The 15,245-nt window shown below is 46.6% G+C and overlaps 4 protein-coding genes across 4 annotated transcripts; 3 read left to right on the forward strand and 1 right to left on the reverse strand.

The window, feature by feature from the left end:
* Positions 1-567: 567 nt before the first annotated feature.
* On the forward strand, positions 568-1,367 carry TSTA_091150 (acetyltransferase, CysE/LacA/LpxA/NodL family; the record flags this gene model as incomplete). The annotated part of the gene is made up of 3 exons (XM_002478792.1): positions 568-737; positions 819-1,215; positions 1,284-1,367. 3 exons carry the CDS (start codon positions 568-570, stop codon positions 1,365-1,367), a joined length of 651 nt encoding a protein of 216 aa, XP_002478837.1.
* Positions 1,368-2,153: 786 nt separating this feature from the next.
* TSTA_091160 (ubiquitin C-terminal hydrolase, putative) lies at positions 2,154-10,289 on the forward strand (the record flags this gene model as incomplete). The annotated part of the gene is made up of 11 exons (XM_002478793.1): positions 2,154-2,814; positions 2,865-5,908; positions 5,967-6,114; positions 6,179-6,744; positions 6,796-6,899; positions 6,956-7,155; positions 7,209-7,772; positions 7,833-7,884; positions 7,941-10,027; positions 10,079-10,135; positions 10,207-10,289. The coding sequence occupies 11 exons, from the start codon at positions 2,154-2,156 to the stop codon at positions 10,287-10,289; spliced, it is 7,566 nt and encodes a 2,521-aa protein (XP_002478838.1).
* A 655-nt stretch (positions 10,290-10,944) lies between these two features.
* TSTA_091170 (transcription factor TFIIE complex alpha subunit, putative) lies at positions 10,945-12,438 on the reverse strand (the record flags this gene model as incomplete). The annotated part of the gene is made up of 3 exons (XM_002478794.1): positions 10,945-12,100; positions 12,171-12,266; positions 12,344-12,438. 3 exons carry the CDS (start codon positions 12,436-12,438, stop codon positions 10,945-10,947), a joined length of 1,347 nt encoding a protein of 448 aa, XP_002478839.1.
* Positions 12,439-13,157: 719 nt separating this feature from the next.
* Positions 13,158-15,085, forward strand: TSTA_091180 (tRNA pseudouridine synthase, putative; the record flags this gene model as incomplete). The annotated part of the gene is made up of 4 exons (XM_002478795.1): positions 13,158-13,213; positions 13,279-13,497; positions 13,553-14,827; positions 14,893-15,085. The coding sequence occupies 4 exons, from the start codon at positions 13,158-13,160 to the stop codon at positions 15,083-15,085; spliced, it is 1,743 nt and encodes a 580-aa protein (XP_002478840.1).
* Between the last annotated feature and the right edge of the window lie 160 nt (positions 15,086-15,245).

Below are 15,245 nucleotides of genomic sequence, written 5' to 3' on the forward strand. Positions count from 1 at the left end.
GTGTTGATAGATTGGCGATGTGAGAATATAAACATCAGACGGATGACGTTGATCGATTATTTTTATTTTTGCTTTGTTTGCAGTGGAGCCCCGGGCGGCAACCTGAGGCAATTGTCCTGGCGACTTACAGGTCAACCAAGTATAAATAGTACTACTGTACTACTTGATTAATTGGAGAGTATCTGATTTGTCGACGATTTTCTTCACAGAAATAATTTGATATCAATAATTATTTTTCCCGTGAACAAAGAAAGACCACGCAGGAACTACCTTTGGTATTGTCGATCCTGTTGCATGACTCATGAAATTTGCCTGGATTTACTTACCCTATGCCACATGGACATAGTAGGGTAGATACTACTATACATGGATATCAACCCTAATGTTAGCTCCATCGGCTGCGGGTCTGTGAACACTGACTGTAGAGCTAAATACGAACGCCTTCTCCGCATTAGTGTCAGGTTCAACCTTTGACGACACGGTGGACATATAACATCTAATGATAGCCAGAATAATTTGATCTGTCTGATAATCGCCGTTCCGGGATCTTCAGTATCCTCAAACACAATGGCGGAGCCTACGGAAAAAGAAAAGATGCTTCGTGGAGAGCTCTATCGGGCCTTTACACCGGAGTTGATGGCTGCACGTGCCAGATGCGAACAAGCCTACAGACGCTTCAACAGCGCGAGCCTGAATGGTGAAATATCGCGCCGGCGACAGATCGAACTATGGCGAGAGTAAGTGATATCACCGGTATAACCCGATGTGACTGAAAACAAGTAAAGAATCAAGATTGATGATGGCCTGTCCATTTGTAGCCTTGTCCAAGACACACGACCATTACCCCCACCGGCCGAAGATCAAGAAGCAGACGATGCTCTCTTGCGAAATGAACCTTGGGTTCAGGCCCCGGTAATAATGGACTATGGCTTCAACGTCAGGGTTGGCGAAGGTGTATTCATCAATGTCAACTGCGTCTGCATCGATACTTGTCTTATCACAATTGGGGCTCGTACGATGTTCGGGCCGAACGTCCACCTTTACAGTGGCACTCATCCCGTGGACCCTGCCGTTCGCAACGGCACGCTAGGGCCCGAGACGGGGAAAGAGATTCATATCGGCGAGGATTGTTGGCTTGGCGGCAATGTCACTGTTCTTCCGGGGGTGACGATTGGAAGGGGCTGTACGATTGGGGCTGGTAGTGTGGTAACCAAGGTAGGTCAATCCATCTCCAGACTGTGGAAGACGCATTCTCTTGTCCTGACTCCTCACTGTGTCTAAAGGACGTGCCAGCGTTTCATGTTGCTGCGGGTAATCCAGCTCGCATTATCCGGAAGATTGAGACCAGCATGGAGGAGGAAAGCTGAGTAGCCCGTCGCCTTTCCTCTTTTGCTCTGTTTTGGACGACGCACGCGTCTTTCCGCTGATCGCCGTGGTTGGACGTGACGTCAACGTAAGTTACATGGACGCGAGTATCAAATCAAACCAAACATACACAAAACATGCCATTTCATCCTGATAAGATACTTCGCGTATATACTCAGTCCTGTAGATACTACTCGGTACGGTACTCGTTATTCGGTACGCGCAATGGCATTATTACACTAGCAAAATAGAGCTCCAGGTAGTTCCCGTAAACCCACCATACTTTACCTTACCTTACCTTAAATTTCAGCCGCACACTGGCTGTGCGCTGCTTATCGATTACGGTACTGTACCCTTTCAATACATACACGCGGTACGCCTATCGTATGCAGAAGCTATGACATGATGCCAAATTCTCCTCACAAACTACCTTCTGATATCTATTTCTTATCATCATTATCCCTCTGTCTGTCATCATCTACGAAGCTATCGATCTCTTCTAGACGACATCTCAGTTGATTTCTCACTTGGTCTTTCTTTTCTTGTTAACTCTCGTACAGCCACATACAGACTCCATACAACAAAACAAACTCTCACCTGCAGCTTCCGCGGCTAACTCAAAATTCTTGGCAAGGCAGCTACGCCTACGTGCTGCTATCCACATCCCCGAACAACACCGCTCGTGTCTCTGTCCAGTCGGCTGGTTAAATCCCTGACGAGAGTGCTCTGCTCCTTCCGATCCGTGAAATATCTCTCCAGAATTGCAGGAGGTGAGCGAGAAAAATGTCATGGCAGGTACCCCGCTAGGCAGCTCCAGCACTAGCACCCCGCCTGGTGCTGCATCACCAGAAGATCCGACTCGTCCTTACGACGAGCAAATGGAAGATATTCCTCCTCAAATCACCAGGAAACGTCCCCGTCTGGACAGCGGTGCCGATTCGCGTGAGTCCATGTCCACTGGAGAATCACCTGTCCAGCAATCCGCGTCTCCGAGAACCCCGAACGATCAAGAGCTTTCCTCGTCTCAGACTCTAAGCCGCGTTACGATCAATATGAAATCCCCCTCGCAGCCTGGCGTCTCCATACAAGACATCTCGTCGGCAGAGGAGTTTCCACGTGAAGAAGATGGCATCGAGTTGGATACAACGGACATAACAATTCAGCAGCCGGAAGATACCCTGATGGCCGGGGCACAGTCTTCCACCGCCATTTCAATATCTTCCTCTCCCTCGCGAAGCCCTGAAATTGAGGTTGCTGAGGTGGAGGATATGGACCAGGATCCCAACACGTCTCGATGGCGTCCGTTAGGGGAGGCTGTCCAGGAACAGAGCTCAGCGGAAATAGTTCAGGTCCATGAACAATTTTCTTTAGCAGACCAGTTTCCAAAACTACGTGGTAATCCTGATCTAAGAGAATCCTTGGAAGAGACAGCCAGTATTATTGAGAAAGGTATGACCCCTCGCTTATGCGATCCCGTGTCTCATCACTAACGACGAAAGGCCATCCTCATGAAATGATGATCCTCAACGCTGTGAAGCAATGGCTCGCTGGCTGTATCGACAACCTATCACAGGTCACTTTGGAAACCATGCGGGACGACCGCGAGTTTTGGGAAGATCTGCCTAGCGTGGTGGAAGGATTGCTCCGCAGGCAGATCCCTTTCCAACAAAACCAGGGTCCAGGTACATTGATGTATCTGGAAGAATTTTTTCTGGATTTTGGACAACTAGCACTCCATATGCTTCGTCTCGACACCAGCTATCTCACAGTTGTCTCACAGACTCCATCGATGCAGCCTTCGGAATGTATCAGCCGGCCGTATGTGCAGTGTCTCGCCTGGCTCTTACAAGTTCAAAGCATCCCTTTTTACCGAGCCCTCATACGGATCTACCAATCCAAAGTCATGGATTTCGTGGCCCAGATCTGCGATCATGTCGCAGACGCTCCCTTGAACGCCTTACAGAACATATCAGAGTACATTACACTTCTCCTTCCTTTGCTCCCGCGGTTTCCTCAGCTGGCACAATTTCTGCTACCAGCGGTTGCCGTCGTTTCAAACTTGCTCGAATCTCGTACCGAACGTCGCAAACTTGGTGCAGACGAACAGTTCGTGAATTCGTCAATCATGAATCGGACTATCAAGGACTCTTATCCTCTATTCCGCAAGCTGGACGAGGCATACCAAACTGCTGTCACCAAAAAGGCACCTTGGTTAACCGCGGATATAAGCGAAAATCTGTCTCGCTATATCAACACCGCCTTGCGTGTCTACTGCGATTTCGACACCTCATTCGCTTCCAAGCTCGCCGGAGACCTTTCCATAGACATACCCGAATATTCTAGTGATGAATCTGCATCTATTGTCATATATGCATGGAAGTTCAACTCTCTAAAAAGGCACATTATGGACGGGCGGATGGAGTTGCGAGTTTGGGGCACTGAAACTATGCAACTGGATCTAGTTGGCCTTTGGCGACAGAAGATCCAGAATAACCCCGACGGTGTTGACTCTCCACTTGTGCAGTATCTCCTAAAGTTCCTACGTGATATACGGATCATCGAATACATTGTCGGCGTGGGCTCGCATCCTCAAATAATTAGCCGCGCCGGCAACATTGTGGGATTCTTCATAGTGACCAACACTTATACCGATGCCGATACAGACATTCTTTGGAGAGCTGTTACAGATAGTCAAGATCAAAGGACCGTCGGTGAGATCATCACAATGTTGGGCCGCACGATTGTGATGCATCCTTCTACATCTAGGGCATTGCTCTATCTCTGTTCAAAATTGCTCGAACTTCCCATGAGTCGCTTTGACCAACGGATGATCGAGTTCTGTGATTTGTTATTCCGGAACATGCGTGACAAATTTGAGGAAAACCAACACATTGAGCCTCTGGAAACTTCGCATCTTGATTCGACCCCCTTGCGCATATGTGTACGCCTCATCCGAGAATCAAATTCGTGTCCCGACATTAGCGACGAACAAAAGGTCAATTTGCAAAGATTTGCAGGCGGTCAGCTTCAACAACTACTGAATCTGGGTATGAGCGAGTCTGATAAGCGCGATGTCTATGAGCGGTGCATTCAAGACATTGGGGAGCGAAACGAGTTTGCCTCGGGAAGCATACAAGCATTGAATTCCCTAATCCCCACGACTTTTGACTCCCAAGAGATTAGAGCTTTGGCTACAGACTATGAGCTGACTGCTCTGGTAATCATGGAGTTTGAACAGTTCTGGGGCAACATCTTCGAAGTCTCCGACAGGTTCTCACAAAATGCTGTCGTGTCCCGTGTCCACCTTTTAGGACGCCTCATCGATAAAGTTCCAGACACCATCACACCAGAACTTAGTGACACTCTCTGGACAAAGATCTTCATGGCAGGCAACATACAGTCCGCGAGAAGCTCCTTGTGGGATATGCTATGTCGTGTGACGAAGATTTGCGTGACACCAAATTCATTCATTGAACGATGTCTTCATGATTACTTACCCAGCGTATCACCAGAAAATTATTCTCCGGAGATTATTTCATTTGCGGAGCACGCAGTTCATTATGAAATTCGCTTCAATCCCCCACCGGTCGCCTCTGAAAATGAAATCATCACACTACCTGGCATGGACCGGATTTGGCATTTCATTCTTACCGCACCTCCCGACACCATTGAGGAGAGAGCGACGACTTTTGCAATTGAGGTTTATCTAGATCATAACCTGATCCGTAGGGCCCCAGCATCTGCTGCTGAAGCAACACACATCTCCTTGGTTGATCGCTGCGTAGATCAAATAAAATCTGCCGCTTTGACTTTGAAGGGTCAAAATGGTAACGGCGGCACCAACTCTGAAGATGATGCTATGGTCATGACGGCTAGTGAGCGAGAAATCGCCTCTGCAGGATTGAAATTGAGCCGATCTCTGTTGTTCTTGCAGCAGCTCCTCCAGGGGCTTCGCAGTCGGCCGCAATACAGTCCTCCGCAAAGCCAAGCGCCAGAGCTACCCGAACGTGTTGGGCAAGGGGAGACTGTGGAGATCTCGTATCAAAGTTTCAACGAATCCAAGCAGTCCCGGGTCTGTACACTACGTATTGGTAGCCTCTGCACTGCTGCTGATTTGGTCAATCGCTTGACACGTGTGACGGGCTTCAAAAAGTTCAGCGTAATCTATGGAGGTCAGCGAGTCAATCTTTTGGAGAATCCAGAAATGACAGTGCAAGATCTCAACTTCAAAGGCCTTCTCATCATCAGGAAAACCCCAGATGGTACTGAAGTCGCGACTGCTGGCAGGCGCCAATCACTCACACTCGTTGACTCTGAAATCCTGAAGCATTTTGATGACCTTTACGATCTTCTAGATCTTGACGACAGATATGCTCACGAAATTTACGATTTTCTAATTGTCTTCCCACCGCAAGAACGGGTTAAAGAATTGGTGAGAACAGACAGCAATACGGAAGATACGCTATTCCCCATGGAAAAACCCTACAAGCTGCTATACTCTGTGAAAGCTCTATCAAGATGCTTACGGGAAGAATTACTTGAAGTATGTTATTGAAATCGTTCCCATCCCTATTAACAAGATGCTCATCAATTCGTATTAGACCGAAACTCCTTCTACTTTCATTGTCAATAGCACCCAGGTTTTGGTGGGCGCTTTGACTCGTCCTGAGATGTCAGTGATCAGGGACGATTGCATGAACCTGGTGTTTGCACTTAACCTTCTCGAATGTCTTCTTTTATGTCTTTCAGGTGAGTAATTATTGCGGCGAGAATCTCTTACTCATGCTAAAAGATGGACTAGTGAGAACAACAGATCTCCCTGCTCTCCCTAATGCGGAGGCCTTAGTGGGACAGCTACTGTTCTTCATCAAAGCTGCACAAAAGGCAGAATCGTCCCGGTTGAACGAATTCGATATTCAAAGGCTCATATGTCATTCGATTTCAGTTCTCATTGATGCCTCCGTACTCCGTCAAGATTTCTGGGACATGACAAAGCAGCATGCCCAGTTTGAAAAACTGATCTTTTCTCTGCTTTTAGAAGAGAAGCGTCAATCAATCCGCCGTCAGGTTGCAGAAAAGATAAAATCCACCTGCAATATCTCTACCGCCCCGAACAAAGCGGCAAACGAAGAGTCGGAAAATGTAGATGGATCAACCCAGTCTGACGATTTAAGGGTCCTCGACATAGTCTCCACAATTTGGGATTCCTTCGTGAAGAATATGCAGAAAACTGTTCCTTTCTCAAAACAGTCGCAGGAATACTTCTCTGCTGCTATTTGGACTTTCCGATCTGTCGCTGAACGATCATCTCAAGATGTTGATTTCTCCGAATACGTCTCTCAGTGGAGCGAGAGTATGCTTGGCCACGAAACCGAAGAGGTAGGTTATGGTATGATTTGCTGGTGCCAGGTCAAAGCTGATATGATATAGTTTGTGGGACGTGAACCTGTGGATCATGTCATATTAGGATTTGCACGCCTTTTACGATTGTGTCTGGAGGTGGCTGGCAAACGAGATACGACGATCAATGCAACGTAAGTGATTTCTGCCTTCGTTTCGACGCTCTTGGTATATTAACTGGGATGATCAGTGTTCTCATTGAAAGCCTGGTAAATAATTACCTCTTTCCCGACTTGTCAGAGCCCTCGGATACGGAAGCCATCCAACCTCGCATTCCGGTCATGAACGAGGATACACGCGAAGAACTGTACAAGATCTTGATCCTGTTGTGTAAACAGGAAGAGAACTTTAGTAAGGTCATTGATCTGATGTCTGATCTCATTCCACGTGGTAAGTGCTCGTTGCCGTTGCTTCCAGTAGAGATTTACTAACGTTGAGTCCAGATTTTACGTACAATACAACCTGGGCCATCGATAGACTCAAGGCCATCAGATCCCCCGAGGGTTATGCAGGATTGAAGAACCTATCAAACACGTGCTACCTGAATTCGCTCTTCACCCAACTTTTTATGAACGTCGGATTTCGTGACTTCATGCTTCAAGTCGCTTTAGATGATCCACAGTCATCACAGAAGCTCCTTGCGGAGACAAAGAAAATATTTGGAAATATGCAAGAGACGTGGTGCAAATATGTTGACCCCGACGGAGCAGTGTGTTCTATACGAACCTACGACAACGAGCCGATTGACGTCAATGTTCAGATGGACGTCGATGAGTTCTACAACTTGCTGTTTGATCGTTGGGAAGCCCAAATTACTGATCCGGAAGAGAAGAAGAAGTTCCGATCTTTCTATGGCGGTCAACTGGTGCAGCAGATCAAGTCCAAAGAATGCGAACATATCTCCGAGCGGCTTGAGCCGTTTTCCGCCATTCAATGTGATATCAAGGGCAAAGCGAATCTGGAAGAGAGTCTTCAGGCATATGTTGAGGGCGAGATTATGCAGGGAGGTTAGTTATCGAATGCCGCCTTCCGAGAAGTTTTAGATATGATTGCTGACTTTTTGGAAGACAACAAATATTCGTGCACATCCTGTGGCCGTCATGTCGATGCAGTCAAACGGTAGTCGCTTTCTCCTTCATATCAAGTACTATCACACAACTGACATGAAATTTTAGAGCATGCCTGAAAGAAATTCCTGACAACCTCATATTCCATCTGAAACGATTCGACTTCGACATGCTCACGATGATGCGAAGCAAGATCAATGACGAATTTCAATTTCCGGAACGCATTGATATGACCCCGTACAAAGTGGAATACCTTTCCGACTCAGACATGCAACTCGAACAAGATTTGTTCGAGCTAGTTGGTGTCCTCGTTCACAGTGGTACCGCTGAATCCGGCCATTACTATAGCTATGTTCGCGAGCGTCCAGCTGCCGGTACTAAAACGTCATGGGTTGAATTCAATGATGCCGACGTTACTTCTTTTGACCCGTCCAAGATTGCTGAGCAATGCTTCGGAGGTTCAAATGATTATCACGGGCAATCCATGGGACCTACGCGCTTTGGAAAAGTTTGGAACGCTTATATGCTGTTCTATCAGCGTGTCTCCAGCATGGATTCTGAAAAGGAGCTCTACAAACCCGTCGTGAAAGATACACCTGTTCATGTACCCCTTCCACTCGACCTTGCGAATTATATCGCTATGGAAAACGAGATTTTCATACGCGCATACTGCCTTTTGGACCCATACCACGCCTATTTCGTTCGCTGCCTTCTTCAATTTTCTAAGGAGTTTGTGCTACTGGGTACTACTGCTTCTGCGGGGCTACAAAAAGCAACCATCAATGTGGCCATGGATACCTTCGATCAACTGATTTCGAGGCCTAGAGAATTGCCAGAACTTGATCGCATGTCTCACGAGTTGAAAAAGATCCTTCAGGAGACACCAAAGGGAGCATTGAGAATCGTCGAGTGGATCCGCGAACGAGACACAGGGCTGCGCAATTTGATCCTCAAGGGTACGCAGTCAGTCCGTAACGTTGCGGTAAAAATATTCATCATGTCCCTCGTAAGGGTTCAGGAACTCTCAGGCGACGAGACTTTGGATGAATCGGAACGGACAAAATGGCAATCGAAGTGCACGGATTGTTGGCAGTGCATTGTCGGAGGATTGAGCAATCTTTGGCCTATACTGTACACAGCGAGTCGTTCTTGGGATGACTACTTTGAATTCTTGGTTATCCTCACGACTCTTCAATCCCCGCAAATCAATGTCTTGCTTGACAATGGATTTCTTCTCAAATGTCTCGAAATGGTTTGGTTGGATAGAGACGATTCAAAGAACTTGAAGTCAAAATATCCCAACTACTACAGGCTCTTGGAACGTGGTCGCAAGTTCTCCCATAGAAAACTGATGGAACTACTTGCGCACCTGTTGAAATTCATCGACCTCACACTGCCACCTACGCCTGACGATGAGTCTCGAACCTTACGTGATGGCCGGTACTCTCTAACCATCACTGAGAGCACCTTTGTCTTCGAGCTTGGAAGGGAAAATAATGGGGAACTTGTTTTTGTGAAGAAGATTCTGCAGCACCAAATCAACCCAGCTGCAATTCGGTCGATCATATCTATCCTACTGGATGCAGAGCCTCAAGCTAATCTGACACAACCAATAATCAAAGTCCTTGAGGATGGCCTCCGGGCTTCTCCCGCACAGCTCTGCGCGCCTTACCTTGAGGCAGCGTTGGTATTTTGTTCTCGTAGCCCCAGTGAACAGCAAGTGATTGAAATGATTGATTACATCGCCAAAGGAGTTGAATCTATCAATAACAGCGGGGGTAGAGAGCATATTACCTTCTTCTCGAATGTCACCACTTGCCGAAATGAACGGATTGGAAAGGACGAATCTTGGTTCACGGAGAAGGTTGTTGAGCGCATTCCCGAATGGGTGCCGACACTTCTTATCTACCTTGATAGATCAGTCAAAACCGTTACATTCGATATGTTGCGTGAGACTCTGTTTAATCAAGATCGGGATGACGTGGACGACGAATATCGGGCTTTCTATATCAAAGTGGCTAGAGAACTCGCACAGGCATGTGTGGAGGTTTTGAGGAAGACGTACCTCGCCAATCAAGGCCATACTGTCGAGAACAAGGTAGTGGATAATATACGACTCGTGATCACGCATTGTCTGCGTGAGTACTATGATGAAGACGATGCCGATGACGCGGAAGTCATGCAGCAAGCCGAAGGTAAGTCCCTACATCACCCCAACCCAGAGTCACTAACTGATCTCTATTTAGCTGTCCTCGGTGCTATCGAGCAGCTAACGGTGGATGTCCCTGAGGAAATAGCATCCGGTATGTGGCTTGTACTCTCATATGTGACTGTTGCCCTTTTTTCTTTCCTGTTCTGACCGAATAATATTCAGCGTCTGATTTTGCTTCACCAGAAGAATGGGAAGATCAGTCTATTATGGGAAGCGACTCTGAGCTTGGAATGCCGACGCCATGATCGACCTGATCTTAGATTCAAAAAGCCCACGCTACTCTTACCCACCGCGACCGATGACTTTACACGTGCGCAACACGTCGAATAAATGACTGCTACATGAAGGGAAACAGAGCAGTGACAGGCGCCCTCTTAGGCACGACTAAATTTTGTTTTCTTTTGCATCCATCAAAGGCGTTTTCTCCTCTCTTAACGTTATCAATGACATAAACAAGGTTTGGTTGGGCCAGGCGAAGGATAATTTTTTTCCTTTCTTTTTCTACCTTTTGGCATACATTTCTGGGCTGTTCTTAATAAATCATTCCAATTGATACGTGCAGCGTTCTCGTTTTCTATTCACTTCCGGATGTGACAGTTAGGATTTCTTGTTTTCTACCTAGATTTTGGGGTGGCCGGGAGAAATATATCTAGGTCAGATGCCTACGATCAAAGCAGCCTGCCTATCAAGGAACGTATTTGAGAAATTCAGTATATGATACATGATATTGATAGCATGCATGCTAAGGCAAAAAAAGAGCCTGAAGAAAGGGATATGGAGTCGTATTCCTATCCACTCTACAATTCCCCGTCTAAAACTTTTCGTAATATAATAAAACATAAGCGACTGAAACCCGCCGAATAGAATATTGTACAACAACCAAATGGTTGAGAAGACGTTCTATGAAACATCCTCAAATTCCTCTTCGTCCTCATCAGATTCTTCCTCTTTCTTGATGACATCTTCCTCCGTTTTAACCTTCTTGCTTACGGGTCCATCATCCGCTGGAGTTCCGGGTGTCCCTGTAGCAGTTTGAGGCGCACTACTACCACCAGACTCCGATTCGAGTTCCCGTTTAATCCCAGCAGATGATCGTCCAGGCACTGGTGCGCTTGTTGGACCACCGCCTCCTCCAGATGCAACTGTTGTCGTAGCCGGCGTCCCCACAACGGATATATCTTCAAACTCATCCTCGTCTTCATCGTCGTCCGAGTCATCTTCGTCCGGTGAAGTGGCTTCTTCAGCTTTCGCCTTCGCGATTTCAGCGTAGTATGCTGCAATATCGTCCAACGCATCTGTGCTTGGTTTTGTTTCGTCAGCGGCGCCTGCTTCATCTTTGATTTCGGCTCTGATTTCTGCGTCTGTTTCTGCTTTGATTTTGTTGATGTTGCCTGCAGTAGTTGAAACGGTTGAATGTGTATGCCAGACGGGTAGGGCGTTTTGTTTCTCAAAGGCCGCTTTGCGCGCTGCGTCGGCCGCTTGTTCAGCGGCGGTTTTCTCGGCTGATGATTGTAATGATACTTCAATTGCAGCTGCGTCGACTCTTTGATTGCCACGAACCGCTGCTGGTTGTTTTGCCGCGGCTGCTATGGCGGGTTTGGATGGGTGTGTTTGTTGGTTGCGAATAACCTCAACCTTGTGATCCCATGCGGTCTCAAAGTCATTGACTGGAATTTCAGTGGCGTCAATCTGTTTCAAAAGACTTGTAAATGCTTCCAGTTGAGCCATGAGTTTACTATTCTTCTCGTGTCCGGTGCGATCGAGGCCTTCGGTACCCTTGACATCTTCAGTACGCTCGAGAATGGCGCCGCAGGATTGGCATTCGAATCCTTCATCGCTGTACAGACTTAGAACATCGAGTTCGGTCCATTCTGCGCCGCATCGTAGACATATGTATTCCTTTCGATCTTCGCTCGGGGTGTATTGGGCTTTGATACTGGATGTTAAACGAAGGACTCGATATTTGATTGCGTCGATGACGGGATGTAATGGGATGTAATAGTAATCGCGGTTCACGGGTCGGGTAGAGCCCTCACGAATCTCACTTCGCGTGTGACTATATGATTATATGTATGTGTTAATAAATTGATAGGAAGTAATGCGCATGATCCGAAGTGAGACTGTACACTGCTATGAGACGGTCTTCCCGCAATCTGGCGCATAGCTTCCGCAAGTCCTTCTGCTGCATGCCGAGTAGATGCGCAAGATCCTCGGCATGAAGTCTGAGAGTAATGTCAGCGACGGATTATCACACATCAGTAACTCATCCTAATAGCAGAAAGTAAATCAGGAATCATACACCGAGTGAGTAAACAGTGCATCAACTACTAGAATCTGTCGGGTTTCGTAGAAGGCGCGAACGACGCTGCGGACCAGGGCACTTGCGAGATCCATGGTGCAATCTTCAATCAGGAAGATGATGCCGATTCCCAAGAATGAGTGTGAGATGAAACCGGTGGCGGTTGAAAGGTGGTGGGATGTGTCGTCGACGTGAAAGTCGGGACCAGACTGTTAAAAACCTATGCGAGAAGTAATAGAGACATGACCCTTTCTATTTTCCAGCGACAAGCTAGATGAAGTATAAAGGCTAAAGAGAATAGTAAGAGCGTGGCCTCCGTGATGAGTCTAAGAGCAGAGGCTGCGCAGATAGGTTGATGATGAAGGAAGAATACAATCAAAAGATTGTCAGTGATGCCTTCAGTTTGATACGCAACGATGGCAGAATCTATACCGCCTACCACTTCTAGACTAGCACAGAGATGCTTTATAGATCTATCCAACCAATCACAAAATGCCCTACTTAGAGTCCGCCATTGCCCGCGAAATTATTTTGAAGCTTTTCGCTTTCAAGCGAATATTGACAATTAATAGCAGAACTAGCTGCATTACGAACGCTAGCCATTTGTCAATTTAATATTATACGTTTTCATTACTTACGACCTTATGTACAACATCCCTATTCGAAGGTGGGGATTTGCGCAATTGTCACCACTATTTTTTCAGTCGCATATCCAAACTCGAGCCAGTATCGCGACTTCATTCTTACCTTCCAGACAATTCTCACGATATAATTCTTCCGAAGCCGCTCCGCGTCCTTCGACTGAATTCTCAACATGGCAGGAAGAGGTGGAAGAAATCAGAAACGCCATATGGGACGTAACGAATATTTGTAGGTCCTGCGCCCTCGTCCATTCTAATCTGATTCTTATGAAATTATTCTCTGACTAAATGTAGTCGGCAAACATCAAAGAAGAATGACGAGAACTACAACAAAGGCCGGGACGATGAGGCACAGGCACTAAAGAAGAGGAAGATAGAAAATGGTGAGGTGCCGATGCCGATATATGCGACTCAATTTTCTGCGGAGGATATTGCTGCTGAGGAACGGCGGCCGAAGAAGAAAGTAGCTGTTATGATTGGGTACTCTGGTACAGGGTACCATGGCATGCAATTGTATGTTCATTATGGTGGTCTTGCAATGCAGAACAGGTGCTGACACTCGATAAAGGAGTCCAACCGAGAAGACGATAGAAGGTGATCTCTTCGCTGCCTTCGTCGCTGCCGGAGCAATCTCAAAGGCAAATGCAGCCGACCCCAAGAAGTCATCGCTCGTCCGCTGCGCTCGTACGGACAGGGGCGTTCACGCAGCCGGAAACGTCGTATCGCTAAAATTGATTGTCGAAGATCCCGACATTGTCAAGAAGATTAATGATAATCTAAGCCCTCAGATTCGTGTTTGGGGGTATGAAATCGTCACTAAGGGATTCAGCTGCTACCAACTTTGCGACTCTCGTATGTACGAGTATCTAATTCCTACTCATTGCTTCCTGCCGCCTCACCCAAGCACGCATCTGGGGAAGAAGATAGTACAATTTGCCGAGGAAAACGAGGATATGGAAGGTTTTCTTCAACGACAAGAAGGTGTCTTGGACTTTTGGCAAAATATTGATGAAAGTCAGATCAAACCTATCTTGGAGAAGGTACCCGAAGAAATTCGAAGACTTGTTCAAAGAGCGTTGTATATTGAAGATGATAGCGACAAGGCAACAGTAGTTGACAAGGAACCACATCAGCCAGTTGACGTGATACCCAAACTCGAAGAAGCTCAGCAATCAGCACCCCCAAAGGCCAGTGTACAGCAATCCTCGACTGAAAGACAAGAAAACTCAACAACAGAATCACAAACCCAACAACCCCCGAAACCAAAACTCACAGTCGAACAAAAAGAAATCATCAACAGCAGCATAAAACAAATCAAAGCTGCCTACCAAAACGCCAAACGAGCCTACCGAATCCCTCAATCACGCCTCCAAAGAGTGCAAGACGCACTAGACAAATACGTCGGAACACGCAATTTTCATAACTACACCATCCAAAAGAACTTCCGCGACCCATCATCCAAACGAGTCATAAAATCCTTCGTTGCAAACAAGGAGCCCATCATCATCAACGGTACGGAATGGGTAAGTCTCAAAGTGCACGGACAGAGTTTCATGATGCATCAGATCCGTAAAATGGTTGCCATGGTTGCATTGATTGTTCGTTGTGGATGTGATCCCAAAATCATTGAGGAGAGTTACGGTCCTACGAGATTATCTATCCCCAAAGCGCCAGGTTTGGGTCTCTTGTTGGAACATCCAATCTTTGACTCGTATAATAATCGAGCCGCGAAGGATTTTAATAAGGAGACGATTGATTTTGCGAAGTATGAGAAGGAGATGAATGAGTTTAAGCAGAGGGAGATTTATGATCGGATTTTCAGGGAAGAGGAGGAATCCAATGCGTAAGTTTCGCTTTCTTTTCTGTTCGGTTTCATGTATAGAGCAATGGCCTGACTTCAATATACAGTTTTGGTATCTTTTTCAACCATGTTGATCATTACCCAGCGAATACTTTTCTGTATTTGACTTCAGGCGGTATTGCGGCGTCTCGAGAGGGGGATGTGTCTGCTACTGCCGAGAAAGTCAAGACTGGGGAAGAAGCTCTAGCAGGTATTGAGTCTGAACCTGAGGAAAATGCCTCTGGTGCTGAGGGAGGTTGAAGAACACCAATATAGATCGCTATCCATTTATCTATAACGGGCTACTGGATATCCCACGATTTATTGTAACAGCATTAAAAGAATTTTCATAGACTACTCATTACACAAAAGTGAATATAACATACAACCAAAGGAAAACACCTGAAGCAAAGACGAGAAT

This window comes from Talaromyces stipitatus, genomic scaffold (genome assembly GCF_000003125.1).
Source record: "Talaromyces stipitatus ATCC 10500 scf_1105507295527 genomic scaffold, whole genome shotgun sequence".
Lineage (NCBI taxonomy): Eukaryota > Fungi > Ascomycota > Eurotiomycetes > Eurotiales > Trichocomaceae > Talaromyces > Talaromyces stipitatus.